This window comes from Megascapheus bottae, chromosome 1, assembly GCF_031878675.1.
Source record: "Megascapheus bottae isolate mThoBot1 chromosome 1, mThoBot2.hap1, whole genome shotgun sequence".
In the NCBI taxonomy this organism is placed as follows: domain Eukaryota; kingdom Metazoa; phylum Chordata; class Mammalia; order Rodentia; family Geomyidae; genus Megascapheus; species Megascapheus bottae.
Genome location: NC_143509.1, coordinates 101,148,096 through 101,170,908, shown reverse-complemented (window position 1 = coordinate 101,170,908; position 22,813 = coordinate 101,148,096). Strand labels below are relative to the sequence as shown.

The following is a 22,813-nucleotide window of genomic DNA, read 5'->3' as shown; positions in this document are numbered from 1 at the left end:
GCCTAAAGATTGTCTGGCAAGATGCTCTGATTGAACATGAATTCCACCTCACACAAGGCAAAGCTCAGCAGTGCGAGCTGCAGAATTTCAAGTGTAAATCTTCCCAAGGAAGAAAACGGAGTGTCTCTTAGATATATCCAGAGGCCAGTAATCAGAGGCTGGGTTGAAAGTATACAATACAGAACATGGAAACCCAGACTTGAAATGCGAACATCTTTAATTAAAAAAGAATCACATCCTAGAAAGCTTTGATAAAAATAACTGCCACTTCAAACTAGTTGTTTTAAGGTTTCCACGGGCAAAGCAAAGTCTAGCAAGAACAACCGTCACGACTGACAGTGTTCTTGGGTCTTGCGGTCGAAGGTCTGAACTTGGATCACAGTGAGGGCGGACAGAAACTAATCTATGGTGATCCTTTAGTCTCCTTTCCTCTCTTTTCCCTCCTCTCCTCTCTATTTTCCCATCTTCCTCTTTTCCCCTCCCTCTCCTCCTCTCCCCCAGCTCCTGTTTCCATAATGTGGTAGAACACCACTCTAAAAATACATCTTAATTTACACTTCAGGAATACTAAAATCACAATCAATCGAGACTAACAGTTTAATTTGGAGAAGGAAATCAAACAAAGTAGATGGTTCACTGTACTTAAATATTTGATCCACGATTGAATATTTCTCATCATTAGCCTGAATTTCTGGAAGTTCTCTGTCATATTTTATCCATGAGCCAAAGGGAATGACTACACGCCTCCCCCTTCCATCCCAGCCCAGTGTGACTGCTCACGGTGGGGCTCAGCTGGCGCACACGAAGGTTGGTCGTGTGGGGCCCTTGGTTTCCAGGTGCCTTGTTGATATCACCCATCCTGTTATTGATCTGCTACACTTGGCTCTGTGGTTTTCCATATCCAGCCTGGTATTTCCAAACACTCTCAAGGAGAAGGCCTAAAGCACTGGAAATGTTTCAGAACGAAGAATCCCAACTGGGCATGGCCACCTCAGCCTTGAGGAAGCTGAGAGAGGAAGATGATAGGAGGCCCATTTGGGCTAACTAGACAGACCTGATTTCAAACAAACAAGCAAAAACAACCCAGGAAAACAAACAAAAGCAAATGCTTTGGGGGCCAAATAACAACTCCATGAGTTGGATCACTTCTTAGTTGGATATTTAGCATGCGTCTTTTTCAATCATGAAACTGCTAGACAGGATCAAATAAATTTGCTCCTCGAATCCCTTGTTAACATAATGAAATGATGATGTTTTATACACAGTATTAATAGTTAGGTGTGTCTGGAACAAACCAATGACAACGTTAGAAGTACTTGTTGACGATTGTGTTGTAATAGCTTGTACACACTTCCACATGTGTTGGTTTCTAAGACATTCCTTATTGTGTTGCTCGTGGAAGATTAGACAAATCCCTGCGGATTTGTCTGCAAATGCTTTTCATGTGCAAATGAAAGCAGATGCATAAAGAGGTTTCTAACTTTTCCTTATCATATCCAATATACATGAACAAGATCACATTTACATCAACCTTAATCTAAATACTGCATAATGAATAATGTGACAGAGAGAATGTAAACATATCCACAACATTATTTTCTTGGTCATCGATACCACAACATACAATGGAATACACAAGCGTAATTATAAAATGGCTCTCCAACTACACTAATATCTACTGTACATGCCTACTTATATTTGTCAGTACTGAGGTTTGAACTCAGGCAACATTTTTAAAAGAATAATGATAAAAGTAAACTGCCACAAAATTATCAACAGAAAAATAAAAAACAAAAACCAAGAAAACACTCCTGAATGACTGAAGGCAGAATTATGCATGCAATGACTGATTAAAGACAAAAATGTGCTCTCTCTTAAGTGGGTTGAGATGATCCTTTAAGCCTTTACAACTTTACTTCCCTTATATTTACACTAGCATTAGATTAATCGAGTTCTAAGCCAGAGATTCATTTCCTTGTTTTCTGATGAATGCAGGGGCATGGGTTAATGCGCTAACACCATCAAGATAGGACCCGGCATGCTGTCACAGGCCGTCAGTGCACTGACAGCCGGAACGCAGCTGATTCCCCTAGCTTTGTCAAGTTCCGGTGCTCAGGGTCTTCCAGAGCTGAACAATGTGCCTGATGGTAGAGGGCCTTGTGGATTCCAAATGTCTTTCAGAGATACTTCCCATAATTGTGCATAGAGACTGGAGCGCACAATGCGTGTGTGTGAGTGGCGGGGGCAGGAGGGGAAAAGTTCACAAGTGTGTGTGTGTGTGTGTGTGTGTGTGTGTGCCTTGCCTGTGTGCATGCATGCTCACATTATACTTGAGTGGAGACAGAATCTGGGTGTGAATAAAATGAGCATCGCAATAGCTTTGGTGCACTTAGCTAACCCCAGCCCATTTAGCCCCTTCCCCGAAGACAACTGGGGCTCTAGACTCCTAGATTTTGCCAGAGGTCAAACACCACCTCTGTAACACTGAGTTGTATGAGCTGCATTTAAATACTAAGGACATTCTTTACATGTTGTGAGGTTATTGACTTTTATCTACCATCAAGAACCATCCTGGGTAGGACTTTCCTTACCCTTAGCTTCTCTTGTCCCTCCTGCCCCCGCCCCGCCTTACACTGGGCAGCATTCCAGCAGATTGCCGCATGTCCCTTAAACTTGTGTTGTGGTAAGGAGGATCATCAAGCTGGGTGCGGGTGAGGTACCACCACACTAGCCACTGTTCTTCAGAGCTCTATTTGCTCTTGGAATTGTATCCAGTTCCTTCAGGGGGCAAAGGAAGACAGCTCTCTGAATAAGGAAGAAGTAAAATAGCTGGAAGAAATATTGATTAGGCAACGATGACAGCAAAGTCGCAGGAAGTGAGCGTGTGACCTGGAAAACCACATCCAAGGCAGAGCTTCCCCAATGCCTGTCCATCCACACGTCACTGAGGGTCTTCTCAAGATGCAGATGCTGGGTCTGCAGGGTGGGCTATGGTCTGCTCATCTATGTCCCCAGCAAGCTCCAGGGGGAGTGGTGGCCTGACCAGAAAGCCTACGTTGGCTAGGAAGGTGCTCCTGCAGCCCCACAGCCAGCAGAAGCAGCCAAGACCCTGGCGTGGCACTAGGATTTGGGCCGGTCACACCGCTGCTCCTGGTTCCTTTCGTCATGCCATACAGCTTGTCCGTGGGAGAAAGATGCCTGGAGCGATCGTATGTTGTCAATGCAGTCTAAATGCCCAACTCTTCCTGGGTATTACTAGCTACAATATCAGCCTTGTGACATGGGACACCTTCTCTGCTTGAATCAAAAGAATATGGTGGAAGGCCTTGATCGGAATGCATACTGAGCCACGCTGCAATCCGCAGCCACGAACACCGTGGATACTGGGTCAAATAAATACTTTTATTTCAAGCAGCTATTCTTGTATAGGAATGCATTTCTTTCCGTTTTCAGCATCCACCCAGTAGGATGTCATTTTCCTCATCCTACATCCTCTTCCTTGAATGGCAGCTCCAATTTCGAGGATCTGGAGAGTTCTTTGAAGGAAGTCCCTCAAACAGGCAAAAGTGAATTTAGCCCCCAGACCCCGGTGTTCAGGCTGCACTTTTATCCAAATGCATCCACACGTGCTTCGCGCTCATGATCACCACTGTGCCGGCTGGTGACCTGGTGTGGCTCCACTGTGCAGCCAACCGAGGTCCCCCCCCTCCCCTCCCCTCCCCCCGCAGGTCACACATTGCTTTGCTGCAACAAAAGGGTGCGCAGTTCGCGGTCCCTCTGGTCCTCCTGCCTGTATTTCTCTTCGAGTTTCTGCTTCTCAATGTCTGCACAGTAAAAAGTGCAATCCGGGCTCTTCCGGATCTGCTCAAACTGACTGAAGTCGGCCACGTACTTGCCGTTTTTGGAGAGAGAGACCACTGGCACAAACTCAAAACCCCAGTGGATTTCTTCGGGGATGTAAGATGTGCGGCTCTGGCAGACAGCGCTGGTGGATTCCACGGTGGCGTTGAGGAGAACCACCAGCTCGAATTCCTTCTCCTTCAGGTTTTGGGGGGTGAGGTCCCTCAGGGGACTGGTGTCATCCAGCACGTGGTAGAAGGTCATGGGCAAGATGAGGAAAGGGCTCTCCGAAGAGGAGTCCACGTGGAACTTGACGGTGGCCTGGTTGAGGAGGATCCGCTCGCCCTCCTTGGTGACGCGGGTCTGCAGGAGCTTGCCCGACAGCTGGCACTGGATCAGGAGGCTCTTCCTCATGTTGGCCACCTGGATCACCAGGCACAGCTTGCCGTTCTGCTTGGTGATCACGGCGCAGTGGCTGAACTTGATGGTCTCCGCACGCTTTTTGGGTCTGGCGATTTTGGCCAGGAAGGTGCCCGTGATGAAGATTTCGATCAAGGTGGTGATGACCAGCTGGGCCACCAACAGGAAGATGGCATGGGGGCACTCCTCGGTGATGGAGCGGACGCCGTAGCCGATGGTTGTCTGGGACTCCAGGGAGAAGAGAAAGGCCCCCGTGAGAGAGTCCACCTTCATGATGCAGGGGGTGTGGTTGGAAATGGGCTCGCTGGGCTCCAGATCGCCGTGGACGACGGCGATGGCGTAGTAGAACACGCCAAAGAGAAACCAGGTCATCACGAAGGTGGCGGCGAAGAGCGTGAGCTTGTATCTCCACTTCATGTCAATCACCGTGGTCCACAGGTCCTGCAGGTACAGCAAGTAGATGCCGTCCACTTTGTCGATCCTCACGTTGCTGTGCCCGCTCTTGGACATGACTCGGGGTCTCTGGGCCTTGAGCCCGGCGTTGGCCGTGTGCTTCATGAGAGGAGTGCTGGCCATGCCCTTGTGAATGGCGTCCGTGCTCGTGTGCTTGAGACCACCTGAGGAGAGAGCCGGAGGGGGCTGCGTGAGTGTCACGTGTAGCCAGCCACTGGACGATAAGACAGGAACGATCCTGAGAAGCAAATCTGAGTGGACAGTGGCCCTGGGGACTGGACAGGGACTGGGCAGATCTGTGGACACAGGCTGTCATATAAAGTGGTGCAGTGGTGCAGTGTTTGCACATGAGCCCCCTTGCCCCCCACCAACCCTCTCCCGCTGGCTCCTGTCACCAAAGGCAATGTACACACTCAATAGGCTATTTGGTTAAGGGCCCAAAGATAAGGAAAACATCTTTATGTGTTCAGTACAGGTGCAAGTTCCCCTCATACTTTGAATCCATGACATGGCGTGATAACACAGAGGCCAACTGCACCTGGTTAGAACACAGAACTGTCTAGCCGATTTGTACCTGCAGAAGTCAGAAGGGAGAAAGAAGACTATGAGCTGGGAAAAACAAGTCTGATGATTGGTCTGTGTGACCCGCCACAGCTATTTAGTCTCTTTGGACCTCCTCTCCTTAGTCTTTCCATTGGGAATAAGTCTCACTTCTCAAAGTTTCTATGATGACTAAGAGTTAAAGTGCCTCTACAGAGCCTTATGCACCACACACACACACACACTTTCCTAATCATATATACTGCCATGCAAATATCTCACAAGTATTATTCATATACATTTATTTTCAGCTCTCATAATTTCCTACTACAGAATTTTTTTTTAAATCTCTGTGATCAAACTCAGGTCCAGAGCTGACATAATTAAGATCTATCATCCACAAGATAGTTCTTGTATGGTAATGGGGACTATTAGTATAAATCTTTAAAGCTCAAATAGTATGAGTAAATTTTTAGATTTTTTTAGTGCTGCCATTTGTATAATATTCTCTGAAGCCATTTTTCACTCCAATCTAATGCATGATTTTGTGTTGGTGATCTCTCTTAGTTCCTGAGCACATCTGGGGAAAATTGAATGACCAAACAACACAAACCACTCTGAGAGCAATGAATTAAGCTTTCTTAATGGCTGGACTGCTGTAATGGTTATTCTTAGAAAATTGCTCCCAAAGCTGGTTGTGGTGGCTCACGCCTGTCATCCTAACTACTCAGGAGGCTGAGAGCTGAGGATCAAGGTTCAACGCCAGCCCAGGCACAAAAGGACCTGAGACTCTTATCTCCAGTTAACCTCTAGAAAACGGAAAATGGGGCTATGGCTCAAGGGTAGGGTGGTAGCCTTGAGCTGTAGAACTCAGGGACAGTGCTAAGGCTGAGTTCAAGCCCCATGACCCACAAAAAAAAAAGAAAAAAGAAAGAAAGAAAATTGCACCCGATGGCAATTCAGGGCTGTCATGAAAACCCTTCCTTACCCTTCAGGTGAGGGGAGAAGTCGTAGAAAGGAGGGTGGTTTCATCTGGAAGAACACATGGGAAGGCAAGCAAGGAAGGGTAAACATCTAACACTGGAGCAATGAAAACCTACCAAGTGATAACGCTGGGTCCTGGCTCAACCCAGGAGACAACAGCCAGGACGAGCTGTCTGTGACAACCCCCGGCCCCCCAGCATCTGCCTGGTGGCAGAGGCAGACTGCCTTGCACTCCTTGGAAGAGCTGATGGGAGCGACTAAAGAGCAACCTTCCCGACTGATGTGGTTGGTTTTGTTTTGTTTTTTTCTCAGCTCACTGGTATTGTAAGAATTTTTTTTGGGGGGGGGCGGGTCATGGGGCTTGAACTCAGCCTGGGCATTGTCCCTGAGCTCTTCAGCTCAAGGCTACCACCCTACCCTTGAGCCAAGCCCCACTTCCCATTTTTTAGAGGTTAATTGGAGATAAGAGTCTCAGGTACTTTTGTGCCTGGGCTGGCTTTGAACCTTGATCCTCAGATCTCAGCCTCCTGAGTAGCTAGGATTATAGGCCTGGCTGTAAGAATTTGTTTTAGAGGAGTGAACATATTGTGGTTTATGATTGACATAGTAGTCTTTTCTGTGACAGGGACATTATCTCAATAAAAATTCTGAAACGAATCCTCCAGCATGTGGGTCAGCGGGCCCACGTTGTGAAGGGAGCATCATTTGTGGATCGCTCCTTTCAAGGGACTTTTCTCTTATTCTTGGAAAGACAGTTTTTAAAAAGTATTCATCAGGAGGAAGAGCTGCGGGTTACTCAGAAGTCCTATTCTTTTGCGGGGTCCATTCGGAAGGAAATGGCAGGATAGAACAGTGGGCAGAGCCTTCGTTGTCTGGCCTGCAGCAGCTTCTCAGAGGCAGCAGGCAGCCACAGGGAAGAGCACCGGTGCTGGCCCGCCCAGAGTCCAGACACGCTGGCAACGCGAGCTCTGCCAAAGACACACGGAGCTCCAGTACAAGTAACTGCATGTACATTCATTTTTTAAAAAACATCGTGCTGGGGAAAGTACATATAATAAAGCACCGAAATACAAACAGAAACTTAGTTCTTAAGTATGAATGATACTCAAATGTCCTGGGGACGCCAGCAGCCCCCTAACCATCTCCCACTCTGTCCTCTGAAGAGTCTGGAAACCTGGGTGTCACTTCTAGGCAGTCACCACCACAGGGCTGTGTTTTACTCTGTCCTGCAACTCAGGCCTGGGATAAGCTCCCTGCTCAACTTTCTGCTGAGTTCTGGCTGGCTGCAGACCCCCTCTGGGGGCTGGGGTTAGGGGCAACATCAGGGTTTGGTGACACAAGTCACCAAATGACAGCTACAGTTTCTACATGAGAGAGCAGGTGTCCACCAGCCCCTCTGGCCTCCCTGTCCCTTCCCTGTGTGCCCTCTGCCTAAAAACCCTTCACTACCGGGTCACTCACCCGCAGTCAGGGGCAGGAGTCTCCGTCAGTGCAGGGATGGTTTCCTGGCTCTCCTTCACCCACCTGGCTACCACAGGACTCTGCTCCCGCCTGCCAGAAGCTGGGGCATGTGCTGTTTGTTCCCAGGTAGTGAGAAAACACCAGCAGATCTGGCTCCTGGCAATTCCCTAAGGGTTAAGGCGGTGGCATTTACCTTTGGCTTCCTGGCCATCTGGCATGGTGCCCAGAGCAGGAGAAAGGCTCAGTACGTCCAAGAACGAAACCGAAGCCACCACCATGATCCTCATCAAGAATCCAGCCCCTGGAGGGAGCTCATTGACAAAAGGCTTGGGAGAGGAGAGGGGGCAGAGGGAAGGCGAACCCGCCCCACAGAGGCCAGGCTGCTTCAGTGAACCGAGGTCGGAAGGGGAAGTGCAGAGGAAGTAAACAGTGAGCATCGGAAGGGAAGAGTCCAGAATAGTTCTAGTGCCTGTGGAAACGCGTGGTGAGTCAGAAGGTAGTATGGAGAGGGCTGTCAGCTCTGACCCCTGATGGACACACGCCTGCCACACAGAGCACGGGCTGAGTATTAGTAGCTGGGAACGAGCAGAGGCCAAAGGCTTTGGTGCTATCTGGCCATCAGCTCATTCCCTGCTGCTGCATGAAAGCCAACGTTCTGCCCGACATCCTTCACCTCACTCCCCTCCTTCTCTGGTATTTACGTCCATCCTGTGCATTCACAGTAATCTCAATTCTCCGTACTGTGTTCTTTAGCAGTCTTCTTTGAAGAAGGCTTAGTTTTGTTGATTAACTCTCCAGTTTTATATATCATCACGTTACTACTTCTGAAAGTTAAAAAGAGGAAAGTTGTTCTCTCATTTCCAAGTTCTCCAGATAAGCAATATGCCATATGACCCACATCCAGTTTTCTTTAGTTTCCAGAAAGAAAACTCAGTTCTCTAGTTTGGTTGGAATTGTCATTCTCAAAATGGCAGTATCATCACGGAAGTCCTTGAACTGACTGAGCGAAGGTCAACAGTACCCTGTCCCACTTCAAGCCAATACACGATGCATGGGATAGTGGACTTTAGCACCTCTGCATGTGTTTTCTGGAGACAATGGGAAGAAACCACACACATTTCAGAAAAAACTGGACTAACGAGTATGCACATTGAATAGGGGCCTAAGCTACGTGGAGATTAGTGGAAGAGCTGTGTGAAAGGGGTTGGAGATGAAGCAGTGAGAGCGGGTAGATGGAACAGGAGTCCTTCATCCCTTCACCGCCGCAGGGGAGTATTCTGTCTAAGAGGCTGTCCTAAGAATCAAACCGAGGAGCAAGGAAACCAAACACAGCATGAAGGCCGGACAGAAGAACTCAGGATCAGCCAGGTAGGGCCACGGGTAGGTCTGGAGTTTCTCATCCATCATGCTGTGCCAGGTGGAGCAGGAGGCATTTCCAGCTCACACTGTTGCGTCTGCTCTGCACCCAGCATACCAATGACTGGTCAGGGTCCCCCATCCCTCTCTTCCCTTTAATATCCTTAACTCACGTCATTGCTTCAGCCCTGCGACGCCTGCTGTCACCTCTAGGAATGTGTGCTCCAAGTCTTTACAGGTGGATGTCTCCTAGTGACATCCACGGCAATGAATTTTATTTTTTTCATCAGTCTTTGTACTTGAACTCAGGGCACTATCCCTGAGCTCTTTTGCTCAAGGCTAGCACTCTACCACTTTGAGCCACAGTTCTACTTCTGCTTTTCTGGTAGTTAATTGGAGATAAGAGTCTCAGAGTGATTTTTCTTCCCGGGTTGGCTTTGAACCATGATCCCCAGATCTCAGCCTCCTGAGTAGCTAGGATTACAGGCGGGAGCCACTGGCACCCCGTGGATTTGTTTTGAAAGCAGGAATATATGGAAAATGTGATGATAACTATAATATGTATATTTATGATTTCAATTTCATATAAGTAGCTTATGGAATATGTAAATACAAAGGCTTGTCAAATTTACACTAAATAAATGAATATATTAATTTCATTTGAGGTCACCTATATATAAAATAATATATAATTCTAGCTAAATTTAAGCACAGAGAAATTCCCACAAATAATTGTTGATTTTGTTTTTTTCTAGGGGAGGGTCATACTGGATTTTGAACAAGGCCACATTTATGTTTGCTAGGCAAGTGGCAGGCAATCTACCACTGAAACTATATCCTTTAGGATTGTTACTTTGTTTTTCTATATAGGGTCTCATACTGTTTGCCCAAAACAGCCATGGAGTGTGATTTTCCTACTTCTAGCTCGTGCATAGCTGGGAATACAAGTCTGGCTTGTTGTTTGACATGGAAGCTTGGTGACATTTTGCTTTAGGTTTGCCATAAACCATGACCCCTCCTTCCTCTGCCTCCCAAGAGGCTGTGATTACAGGCCCTGTACGCCATCCTGCAATACATCTTTACTCATTACTTTTGCTAGTTAATACCTGGTTATACCTCCTTGCCCACACCCACCCCCTGCCATCTCAAAAATAGGATTCTTCATTTGTCAAATGGATGATTTTTTTTTTAAAGGGGAAAAAAACAGCTTAAGAAAAAAAAATACTTTCCTCTTAGTTAGCAAAACATAGAGACCTTAGCGCTCTGTGGGAAGCTTCCAATTTGTTTTTCCCAGGAGCTTTCCCCTCTGTGCTCTGTGGTGGCACTTTCATTTGCAGAAAATGATCAGGGTCGGGGACAGGGAGACTCCACAGGGGAACAGCAGTAACTCCCCAAAATGGAGTTTTTCAACCAGATCTCAAATGACCTCATTCCTTGTATCCTCAAAGGGGCAGTGAGACCTGAAGGAAGGAGATGGGAATGAAATGGTATCTTCACTTCACCGGGCTAAAATGAGAATATCCAAGCTCCGAGAAAACAGAACTTCCTGTTTGTAAGAAAAGTTGCTTAAAAATCTTTCTCACACACCCAATAGTTCTAACACATGGCTTTTCTGATGATTTCTTTTTGTCTCTCATCCTGAAGTACCTGCAGTGGATTTCTCTTTAAGTAGACACAGGCTTAAATATTAAATAGATGAAAATGCTGGACAAGAATCTGTTTGGGGTTCACTGAGCTTGTAGGTTTACAAGTAATTGCAAATGAACCCAGTGGGGCTTAGCTTTCCTTCTTTGGACCCTGTGACTCTTGTCACACAAACACATGCTCAGGGACCTTTGATTCTGGCCATGTGACAGATTTCTCCCCTGCTCTTAAACTCAGTCCATAATCTGCTTTAAAGGCTTGTCTGGAAGTTCTAATGTCATTTCTTGACTTTACCAGTGCCAGCTGCGGACACAGATGGCTTTTTCCAGGTGGCCTTAAACATGGACACCTCCCTCAGAAAAGAGTAAGGTGGCCAAAACTGACTCTGGACATCGCAAGGGTAGTTCTGTTTTGTTTTGTTTTTTTTAATCTCTTGGGGGAAATTACACTTACCTTCTGCCAACTCACTCTGTCCCTCAGGCACTGATGACTGAGGATGGCTAGAAGGAAAGCAGCCTTCCAACTAGTACCTTGATGTCATTGACTGCTTTCATTCCTGTAGGGACAACTGGAAGGGATCATGAACTCTCCAAAACAATGACAAAAGTTATTTTTTTTAAATCTAATCCTTCTCTTACTGAAAAAGAACTTTCTCTAGTTTGTAAATGAGGAAATTAAACTTAGAGAAACTCACAAAGGCAATGAGTGAGCAAACCAGATCAGTCTGCCTCTTGCCTGCAATGTGCCTGTCTGCACATTGCAACTAACTCGGGGCACCCTTGCCTTTCATGCAAGTGACCACTGCATGCTCACTGCAGAATCACTAGCTATGGTTGCTCAATTACCAATTCAATGGCAGGCCTCCCACAGAGCAGTCTATATTAATTTACTCACCACGTCAATTCTGAGATAGAAACAACTATCATTCCCATATTCCAGATAAGAATCCTGTCTGGTGTGTCTAAGTTGCTCATCTTGCCTGTGGTCCCTCTCACCCTCCTCTTCTTGTTCCATTTCGGGGTGGGGGCAGAATCATGGAGAGGGCTGCCTATGAAGGAAAATCTCTCTTTATTATAGTGTCGAGCTCAGCAGCATCAGTGTGGGCCAGGGGGCCCCACGTTCAAGTTCCCAGATGGTGTTTCATGTATGAGTCCTGAGAACGTTCCATCTCTGGAAACCCAGCACTAAATGAGTTACAGAGAATATGGGGAAAACGAGCATGGGCTGTGGGGTGGAAAGAGAGGACACATGCTGGGGTTGAATGCGCATGGATGGTACCTGCCAGGATTAGGGGTATTTTTGGCAACATCCCTCAAGAAGAGAAGCTCAAACATATTGTCTGGGGGCTTGAAGCAAAACTGCTGCATCTGTTCCTTGAATGATGGATCTAACCTAGGGTCCTGTCCTCCGAATTCTGGCTGAGAGGGAAGAGCTCTGCCTGGGGGGAGCTGGGGTTCCAGGGCTGGGACCACAGGTTCATGCTCTAGTGCATGATGGGACAAGCACAATGGAAGGGATTTGTTCTTCATCCTACAGTTCTACAGTTCTCCAGTGACCACATTAAGTCCTCTGGCCCACATTGTACACCCACATATCACAGATTGTCGAAAGTCCTACAAACTTATGTCATTATAGAGAGACCCTCGACCTGAATGTAACATTTGGAATGTTGTTGGTTTTTTTTTTTTTGCCAGTCCTGGGGCTTGAACTCAGGGCCTGGGCACTGTCCTTGGGATTTCTCAAGGCTAGAGCTCTACCACATGAGCCACAGCACCATTTCTGGCTTTTTTTCTGTGTATGTGGTACTGAGGAATTGAACCTGGGTCATTGAGCATGCTAGGCAAGCACTCGACCACTAGGCCAAACTCCCGGCCCTGGAATTTTTTTGAATGCCAGTTATGGGCTTAAACTCCCTGAGTGCTGTCTCTGGGCTTCTTTTGCCCAAAGCTGGCACTCTGCCACTTAATTCACAGCTCTACTTCCAGCTTTTTGAGTTGTTTATTGGAGATAAAAGTCTCATGGACTTTCCTGCCTTGGCGGGCTTTGAACTTCAGTATTTAGACTCCTGTGTGGCTAGACTTTTAGGTGTGAGCCACCTGGCAGCTTCTAGAAGTATTTTAAGAGGTGCTTATCTGGTCTCAAATCTACACTTTCTACGTAAGAGAAAGGTAACCTCAAGAGAGGGAGCATTTGTTCAGGTTTCGTGAGCCAATTACAGGACTATAGCTGATAAAAGCCTTTGTGATTCCAAATCTTTTAGTGGACACAAGTTGCTCTGTTGTTGTGAGATGTGGATAGGAAAAGTTCATCTCACTGGATCCTGAAGAGATGAAGAGTGGTCCTTCCCCCACCCAACAGCACCAGCCTGGCTTGGGGGAAAGCACCTTAGAAATGCACATTCTCAGGTCCACACATGAGGGACTGAGAATCTATCTCCCCAAACCTTGTGTGTTAAGAAGAATTTACTATCCCAAAGGATTATGTGGCTTCATAGGGCTCAGTGAACTAGAGGTTTTTTACTCTATCAGACATCTCAAGAGCAATGAAGTTTCCTATAAAGACAGTCCCACATTTCACATTACATGTGAGCATCTACTGATCCAGTTTACTTCTGCAATCAACCATTTAGCCTTTTCCCTGTGTTTCCATTCCATTATTATTGTTTCAAATTCCATAAGTACTGAAAAAAATAGTTCTTTCCGTCGTTCAATGTGGTTTGCATAGTTACACCCTTACTCCTCCATTCAGATTGTTTTGTTTTTTCATTCCATACAGCATCAACCCTTCTCTACTCAGCAAAGACAAGTTTAAACACATACGGAGTTCAACAGAAGACTCATTTTTCCATTTCCCATGGCAAAAAAAAAATCTGAGCACTGGAATAAGTCAGAGATATCATTTGCTGAATATTTTTGTAAAGACAGTTTAATTTCAGGCCCTTTGTTTGGGACAGGACTGCCTAAACCAAATATAACATTATACATCTGTCTGTTGTTACGAGTGACCAACTTGAGCTGAACATTATTCCTTAATAACAGTTAACTTTCCTATAGTGTAAGAATACGCAGCAGCTAAGGGCAGATGGGAATTTCCTTTGGTTTACCACCCTTCGTCTGTCCTGCTTCAACATGTGAGGAACTTGGGTAATAAGCATTTTCTCCTCTTTAATCACAGCGTGGCTAGGATGTGCATTGTTATAAGATGATTGGTAAAACAGGAAAATTTATGTCTGGAGGAAAAAAAACAAGGAGAATGGTGTTGTGTTAGCTCCCCCCCCCCACACCCCCAAGCATGCTGGCCTAAGTGTTCCCTTCAGGGAATACATTTTCACAACTGGCTCTCCCAGAGTCTTGCTTTCTGTTCTTGGCTGGATAATTCATACCCACAGAAGAAGGTGGCACAACCCAGTGCCGTTTGGTCAAGCAAATGGGAATGAATGCAGACCATGCGGCTTTATTTGGCTGTAACACGCTAGAGCTAGTCAGAGAGAGGAGAAGGAGATGGTGTTTGCAGTTAGTCCTTGCAAGGAAAATAAGGGTTCTATTTAGTGTATTTTCTTTCATGAAACTTCAGACTGAGCACAGTCACAGCCTGACAAAAAGAGACAGAGCCAAGCAAGCAAGAATGACCGTTCTCATTAATAACAGATAGGCGTTTTCATTGATGCCTGTCTTCTTGAGCTGGGGAAGTTGTGTGATGGATTTTTTTCCCCTACATAAATCTCTCATTGAATCTAGCACCTTTCCTCACTCACATGAATCTTTCCTAGGCTACATCCCCTCTTCCCTCCACAGTGAGGTGCAGGCGGAGAATCACAGGAAATGCACCATATACATGGGTACCAACCTCCAGCCAGCTTGATTTTCCAGTTTCCTGGTGTTTCTACTTTTGTTTAAAAACAGATTTGGAACCTTTCCTCCACAGCACTGAGCTGGTAATTAATGCTCTTTTGTGTGATACACCTGCGGTCTCCTTGTTGATTTTCATGATCATTTTTATCCTTCGTAGGAAGCTCATTCCAGGCGAAGAAAATCAGGACTGTGGTCTGATTTGGAAAATCAAGCTATTAAACAAGACCAGGATCAAAAAGTTTCCCAACCTCGTCTCCCTGTCAGCCTAAACTTTGACCACATGTCTCTGATAGAGCAACTGGATCTCTCAGGCTTCAGGGAGAACCGGAGTCCACCACAATTCTTACATTGTGGTTAACTGACTTGAAGGACTGGTAACATTTCTGAGTTGTTTGCTTGTCCTAAAGTTGAAAACATATACGCTTGTGATCGCTGAGTGATAATAAGACATTTTCAGATTTCAAAATACCTTCACATTCAATCAAAATCTCAGACCTAGCAGATCTCCATCAGTAAACAGTACAAGAAAACACATCAGAGGCATCTGTACTTCATTAGGTGGGGACTTATCGGCCCGATTTATGTGCCATTAGACCTGCCAGGTGTAGTACAAAATGTCTAGTGTCCCATTCAGTAATGCTATATGCCTACACTAAAGATCATTTGCTATTTCCCTGAATGCAAAGGCTCATGTGTACCTCCTCTGTCTTTCTAAATGCCTCACATGTGGAGAGAGGAAGAGGGAGAGGGAGAGAGGGAGAGAGGGAGAGAGAGACAGGGGACAGTGCTGCTATGTTTTTATTTGCTAACTCTGCTATCTTACAGGAGTGATACATTCATGCTCTAGAACAGCTCAGAGGCCAGAGCATATAAAAACTGGGTTTTTAACTCAGGGATAGCATTTTAGGAGATCCCTAAGAGGAGGAACTCCAAAACAAATTCCACCATTGTGGGAGGGGGTGCAACATTTCCTGTAGGTTCTGGGTATGTGGGTGGGGGCAGGGAAGCTAATAAGCTACTCTTTCTTTCTCTCTTTCTTTCTTCCTTCCTTTCTTTCTTTCTTTCTTTCTTTCTTTTTTTTCTTTCTTTCATTCTTTCTTCCTAAGATTTTAGTTCAAGGGATCCCATCCATTTAAAAATGGTTTTCATTATGGTCCTTTAAAATGGACTGGTGGGGGCCAGGAGTGTGGCTTGGTGGTGGAGTACTCGCCTAACATGCACCAAGCCCTGGGTTTGGTACCACATACACAGAGCAGACCAAAAGTGGTGCTGTGGCTCAAGTGGTAGAACACTAGCTTTAGAGCTGAACAGCTCAAGGACAGCAACCAGGCCCAGAGTTCAAGCCCACTACCGACTTAGACCACATTGCCCTCTATAAGTCCCACCAAGGGCTCCCACTGCTAATAAGACAAGTCCTGAACACCTCCAGGGGAAAACCGGCTACTTGTGAGCCTGGCAGGCATTTGCCTCTGCTGCGCAGCCACTGCCCTTGATAGGAAAGCTCAGTTCCAGCACACAACAGACAAACAAAACCAGCAAGGGAATTCTGCTCATACCATTTATTTCCAAGAGTCAGCTAGTGTCATCACAGGCTTACAACAAACAAAACCCAGAACACACCTGATCAAGAAGAAGAGATGTCACTGACCACAGAGGAATAACAGACAATTCTATTCTGACCCCACCACATTCTCATAAAAGCCACAAAACTCTCTCCAGTGTTTATATAGACATGGTTCAGAACACATGAAAAGGCTGAAAAGATATTTCAACACTTCAACATTTACTCATCTGTGCCACGAATTTATTGTGCCCCTCTGATCTGTTAAGTGTTGTGTGGAGAATTGGCGCCCAGCAATTAGTAGAGTCCTAGCTCTCAGGTAGTGTAGAAGTTGGTGAGGAAAAGAGGCCTAGCAGAAATCATCAGGCAACTGATAGAAAGATATCAGTGGGCAAATCTAGGGAGAAAGTCAAGGCCAAGGGCAGACCAGACTGTGGGTGGGGGACATGTTCGCATGTGGAGTTCCAGGAAGACTTTTCTGAGAAGGTGGCCTTGAGATGGAAAGGCAGGTGAGAAGGTAAACCAGGTAAGTGTCAGGGAAAGGAATGCATAGCATTCTCAAATGCTGGAGGAGGGGGGTTGGCATGGAACCTGGCCCCTCCAGGAAGTGAGGAAGACTCCACCTAGAAGATGGGGAGGGAGGGTGCGGGGAGTGGGAGAAGACAGAACTACACCTTTGCCAACTGCTATGGGCTGATAGAGAGTCGCTGTTGTCATCCTAAGAGAACAGGAACGTCTCAGGGCGGCTACTCAAAGGAAAGAGCATTGAGCTGGCTTGTTCATGGGAATGGACTGGGCACTATGGGGCACAGACTGGAAAAAGAAGAGCTGGGTGCTAAGGGTTCGTTTAGTGGTCAGTCAGCGATGGAGGGGGGAATCCCTGATGTTGGTGCGAGGATGAGGGTGGAGCCAGCAGCCGAGGGAAGCCGGGCTAGGACTCCTGTGTCCTGCAGGGTCAGCAGGTACCTCTGACAGGTGGGGGTGGAGGTGATGCATTAGAGTCTCCAACATGATGCCAAATGAGGTGGTTATGGAGATGGTCCCCATATGGCTAGACTTGTAGGTGGACTAAATGAATGGTGAATCTGGACAGGGCTCTGTCTTACACAGAAGTGGGATGCAGAAACAGCATGGACCTGGGGTAGGATCGAGCTGAGGCTGGGAAGTGTGGGATCCCCTATGCAGGGACAACAGACCGGCATGCCACAGAGAGGGCCATGAGCCAAGGGGGCCATCAGCACTCACTGTCCACAAGAAGAACTGAACCATGACAGCGGTGGACTTTCCCCTGGACAGGAAAACACTAGAACCACCCAGAGCAAGCTGTGCGGTCAGGCAGAGTAGAAATAATGGCAGATAAGACCAAAGTGGAGCAGTGAGACCAAGAAACAAAAAACACCAAATAACAAGAAAGATCAGGTGAAGAAACAAGTGGGCAGAAATAAACAGCTTCAACCGCGCATCTGATAGAGTAATCTGACATCATTTGGGGGCAAGGGTGGAGTTTGATAATGGATAGTTTTGAATGGATTCTCTTTCTGGTAAAAAAAAAAAAAAGTTACTTGGAAGAACGTATAAGAAGCCATTAGCCATGTGTGCGCGCGTGGAGAGCTCATACCTGTAGTCCTAGCTGCTCAGGAGGCTGAGAGCTGAGAACTGTGCCTCAGGCACACAAATCACAAGAGATTCATTTCCAATTAGCCAGCAAAAGCCTAGAACTTGGAACATGGCTCAGGTGATAGAGCACCACAAAATCAGAGTCAAAACACAAGGCCTACACATTAAGCCCCAGAACTGGCAAAATAACTAAATCGAGTATAAGCACGTACATTGGTGACATATAACAAAGTAAATGGCAAACTGTTCAGAGCTGGATCTTCAGTTCATCCCTTTTTTGTATCTGTCTTGAGGTGATTTAAAGAAAAAAAGCCTCTAGAAAGAAAACTGCAGTTCTCTCTCCAAAGGAAAACAAAATTAGGAGGGTTTTCAACCAGACTTTCCATTTTTAGGCACTTAATCTGAAAATTTAATTTCCCTAGCACAGATCGTTCTCAAACATTCCAGATTTTACTGTAAATGAGAATTACTTACAGTGTTCACTGAGAAAATTTCCACACACTGCCCCGGCCAATTCCATGAAATCATTTACTCACAGCTACCTTCTCGTACAGACTCAGCCGCCTGGCTGCAGTGAGCTGGCTGCGGGACCATTCCACATTCGCTTACAGCTTCCTTTCATGGGATGAGGAGTTTGTACTTCCCCGGGAAGAGTCTGCTGACAAAGCAGATCCCTTCACCTGTGCTTGGGCAAGTCCCCTCATTTCACATTTTCTTGGCCCTCTGCCTTCTGGCAAACTCCTACTCATACCTCAAGGCCCAGCTGAAATACCACCTCTGCTTCCAGATAAAGTTCTTCTTGCTTCTCTCTTCTGCCTTCCAAACGTGATTCTTGCCTCACCTCATGACAACATTTAACCTGATGCTGCCATGATTTGTTTTATAATTTGCCTTTCCCCTTCAGAGACGGACTGAGGGGGTTGAATTCAGCTTTCAACCTCTAATGCTGAACACAAGGCCCTGGCCTTTGTAGAGACCCCATGGTTGAAGAAGGACCAGGTAAGGCACAGATGCTGTTTAAGACACAGAGCCCTCTGGGTTCACAGCCACAGCAGTTCATTAAAAGATACCATCCACAATGTTCTAGATCTCTCTAGGCACAAAGTTGAAGGTATTTCACAGACTGGAATGATCAAACAAGAAATGATGATTCAGACGTCTTAATTTGATTCAGAACTCAAAGCATGTTCTTTAGTATCTCACTTTGAAGACAAAATTGGCTCGTATTTCTCAAACTGATGAAAACAATAAAAACCACAAGCCTAAATACAGTTCCTTTGAGCCAGGGAACTGCTTCTGTGAGTGCCTTGCTTCCTACAAGGCCCGTGTCGCTGTGTCCTGTAAGCCCCTTCTGACCTCAGTTTCCCTCCTTTGCTCAGCCATAGCCCAAGTGGGTAGAGTAACAAAATAACAGGATTGTTCCAATTTAGCTTATTCTTGGTCCTTATAAATAATACACTGTATACTTTCAATGTACATTTGTACTGAATTGGTTCAGATTGAATCTGTATTATTACCCATATGCTCCTAAGTAGTTTTCTGTGTCAGGGAGAAAAGAAGGGTTATAAATACTTGAATTCATGCTTTAGATCAATGCTTATCAAACTTTATCATACATACCCACTGCCAGGTGGTTGTTTAAAATAGGAGCAACTGGTTCTGAGCCGAGGTCTGAGACAGATGGCATTTCTAATGAGGCCCACAGGTGATGGAGAGGGGGCAGGCCCCGGGGACACTCAGAATGCCAGTGAGGCCCCTCGAGGAGCTGTGGGCTCTTTATCTGCCTCCCGACACAGGGTGCAGAAGTGACCCAGGAAACTGTGTTGTCGAGCCTCCTGAGGCCGCCCTAACCAGCACCTGTCCGGGGGTAGCCGTCAGTGGCGGGTGGGGTGGAATGTGGGGTTGCCTTCTCTCACCTAGGCTTGTGGCAAAGGGGGACTTGGCCAGAAACTCACACTGACCTCATGAGAAACCAGGCAAAGAGCATTTATAAATCACCACCCAGCGCTCGGAAACAACCCTGCTGTCAGCAGCTCTTTCCCAGAGGTTGGTGGTCATCTGGAAACTTCCCTTCTGGGAAGCACAGCTGGAAACCAAGGTGCTGAACCCTCAGGTCACAGCTTCTGGGGGCTGGCCCTGGGGGGAAGGGGGAGGGCGGTGGAGTCAGGACTCGGTCCACACCCCATGGTGTGTGTGTGTGTGTGTGTGTGTGTGTGTGTGTGTGTGTGTGTGTCCTAGAGCATGAACTTAAGACCTGGGCACTCCCCCTGAGCTTTTCCTGTTCAAGGCTAGCACTCTACCACTTGAGACGCAGCTCCACTTCTGGCTTAGTTTGGGTGGTTAATTGGAGACTTTTCTCACAGACGTTTCTGCTCAGGCTGTATTTGAACCACAACCCTCAGATCTCAGTCTTCTGGGTTACTAGGATTACAGGCACGAACGGCTGGTACCCAGCAGGCCCTAAAATGAATATTAATTCACAGGACTCCCCAAGTAATTCATGGTTTTGCATTCAATTACAACTTTCCTAAAGCTTTTTTGGTCTATATCAAAAAAGGACACTATACCTTAGCACCATTTTGAAGTCACTCGCAGTAGAGCAGGCCTGAGTGCTTGTCAATGTAATGCTTAAGTACTACATCCTTGGTGCTGTGGAACTGGTGCTAACGTAACATACTATATGGTTGAGTCAGACAGACTCTTCCTCTGAAGGCTTTTCTAGGGCCTGGCTGAGGCAGCTGGCTAAGACTTAGCCATCTAGCCAGTTTGATGTCTGGGAGAATGTGGCCAGAGTATTTGAGTACAAGAAGGAAGAAAGACCATCAACTGTAACACCTTGTTGATCAGTACCTAGCATTCTTCCTTGGATTCCTTAGTGAATCCACCCGTGAAATGAGACAGCAAAACCCTTGTCCTGCAGGTGTTTTGATTCTTTTCCCCATAAAGGTGAACCTTGAAGAAGAACCAACAGTGTAGAGACCTTCAAAGAGAACAAGACAACCCCTGACTTCATTTCCTCATGGCCTGTCGTCACACTTCAGCCAAAGAACTAACTCCTCTGCCAACACCTCACTGGTCAGCTACTAGCAGCAGCTCAGCAATGTACCTAGTCCACACCCCGTGGGCTCCCACAGCAGGGCAGCACACTGGCACATTTGCAGGCTCTCTCTCCACTGCCAGTCTTTCCTGGAATTGCCCAGGCTCCCTATCTCACACTATGAGCTTCTCACTGGACATACGCGCTCTCGTCCTGTATCTACCCACGTGGCATCCGAGACCACCTCCAGTCCCCATGAATCCTGGACTCACGTGTCCATCTCAAGTCTTGCTTATAACTGCTCAACCGACAACCGACTCCCTGTGATACCCACAGACACCTGCTCCCACATCATTGCCTTCTCCTGGGGTGCAGCAGGTAAGGTGTCAAAGGATGGTCAGTCATTTCAAGTTGGCCACAGGATCTTGAAGCTGCCACCTCTCTCCTGTCTGCACCCCTGGCTCAGAACACCGTGTATCTGTCCCCTGTACCTGCAGGACTGGTTCTGATAGCCCTGTAGGTGCTCAGGTACTCAAGTCCTACACAACAGGTACAGTATCTCTAGCTTTGCTGTCCTATGTAACACAAGGCAAATGCCATGGAAATAACCACCACACTGTATGGCGGAGGGAATTGTGACAGGGAACAAAGTCTGCATGTGTCTAGAACGGAGGCAGGTGTCTTAGCTGTAACTACCTAGTTTTTGATGAGGACATGGGAGTGTGAGCTCAGCCTGTGCAGAGCACTGCAGGCCACAGCTGCCCACCTTGCCCTCTGTGTGCACCCAGCACAGTGACTGATGGGTGCCACACTCACACCTGGCTCTTTGGAGTTTTCTGTCACTTTCTTCCTCCCTCAAATACTCTCTGCTCTTTCTTGACTGAGTCTTCAGAGGCAGAACGTGCAGGCTGTGAGCTATCTGTGCTGTTCTGGGCAGTTCCCAGGCCCGAGTCATCTTCCCTCTACATCCTTGTTACGGATGGACCTTCAAGGCCCAGCTCCATGGCCCTGTCTCCCAGGAGCCAAAGCCTCATGCTCTCCCCCTGAGGTAAACAGAAGTTTATTTGCAAGTGAAAGGCGTGAAAGAAAGCAAGGAAACCCACCCAGGTCTCCCTAGAGCTGAGGTCTGGTTGTTGGATGGCTTGTGCATGTGCCCCCTCTGCTGTGCTCGTTGGCTGAGTGGGTGTCCAGGGCATGATGGGAAGAAGCAGTATTTGAGTGGGTGCCCAGGACATGATGAGAAGAAGATGTGTTTGAGCAGGAGCTTTCTCCTGTGCCACCCTCTCTTCAAGGAGCAGCTGCTGCTTTCATGGCCCCACACCCAGCCCAGTGACCTCATCCCTTTCTACCTGTATCCAGGACTTGCAAAGCCCCCGGGTCAGATATGAGAGTCCTCCAGGTGATCCCAGGGGCTGACCCCTACCACAGGTTCACTGAAAAGTCCCTCCTTGTCTCCCTAGAGAGTGAGTGTCTCAGCAACATCCTTACCACCGCAGCAGAAGGCCAGCCCTCTGAGGGAGGGCACAGACTGCCCATCTGCTTCATGGCTCACAACAAGGGCTCCCACAACACTTTTATGACTCATGGCTCTAGAGATGAGCCAACTAATGAATCAATAAATGGAGTAACAGTAATCCATAAATTTAAAAAAAAACCTGAATGCATTAGGCACGGCTCTGACTATGTGAGTGGTTTCTGTGTGCGGGAAGTTTTCTGAATTGTTCTCTGGAAATGATTTATACCGGCACCTCGTTCTGTCTCTGTGGGAAACGAGTGATCACGGTGTTGAAATCCTTTGGGTTAAGAATGATGTTTTTTTATCTGTCTGACTCAGACCCTCTTGGAAGCTGAGCGGATCTCGGCACTGTGACTCACGAGCGCGCCGATGGAACACATGGATGATGAGAGACGGCTTCTACTTTCCCCTGTGAATGTTTCACTCCGCACATCCGTGGAGTCCTGTCTGCACTTATCTGAAGCGCTGGAAAGCTCTACTATGAGAATTTCTTGCACATGCACAGCAGTGTGCCATCCCCTCAACCTGCTTAA

The 22,813-nt window shown here is 47.0% G+C and overlaps 1 protein-coding gene across 3 annotated transcripts in view; it reads right to left on the bottom strand.

The window, feature by feature from the left end:
* Window positions 1-3,494: 3,494 nt before the first annotated feature.
* The window catches only part of Kcnj15 (potassium inwardly rectifying channel subfamily J member 15), a 35,293-nt gene continuing 15,974 nt past the window's right edge, over window positions 3,495-22,813 (bottom strand). Inside the window, exons 1-2 of one of the 3 annotated variants that reach the window (XM_090349306.1) lie at window positions 18,202-18,288; window positions 3,495-4,877 (exon numbers count right to left, since the gene is read on the bottom strand). In XM_090349306.1, coding sequence (XP_090205432.1) covers window positions 3,730-4,877; window positions 18,202-18,247 — 1,194 coding nt within the window. In that variant the 5' untranslated portion in view covers window positions 18,248-18,288 and the 3' untranslated portion in view covers window positions 3,495-3,729. Of the gene's footprint in view, window positions 4,878-7,698; window positions 7,752-18,201; window positions 18,289-22,813 lie in introns of those variants that run through there. The other 2 variants (XM_090349308.1, XM_090349307.1) reach the window with 2 other exon arrangements.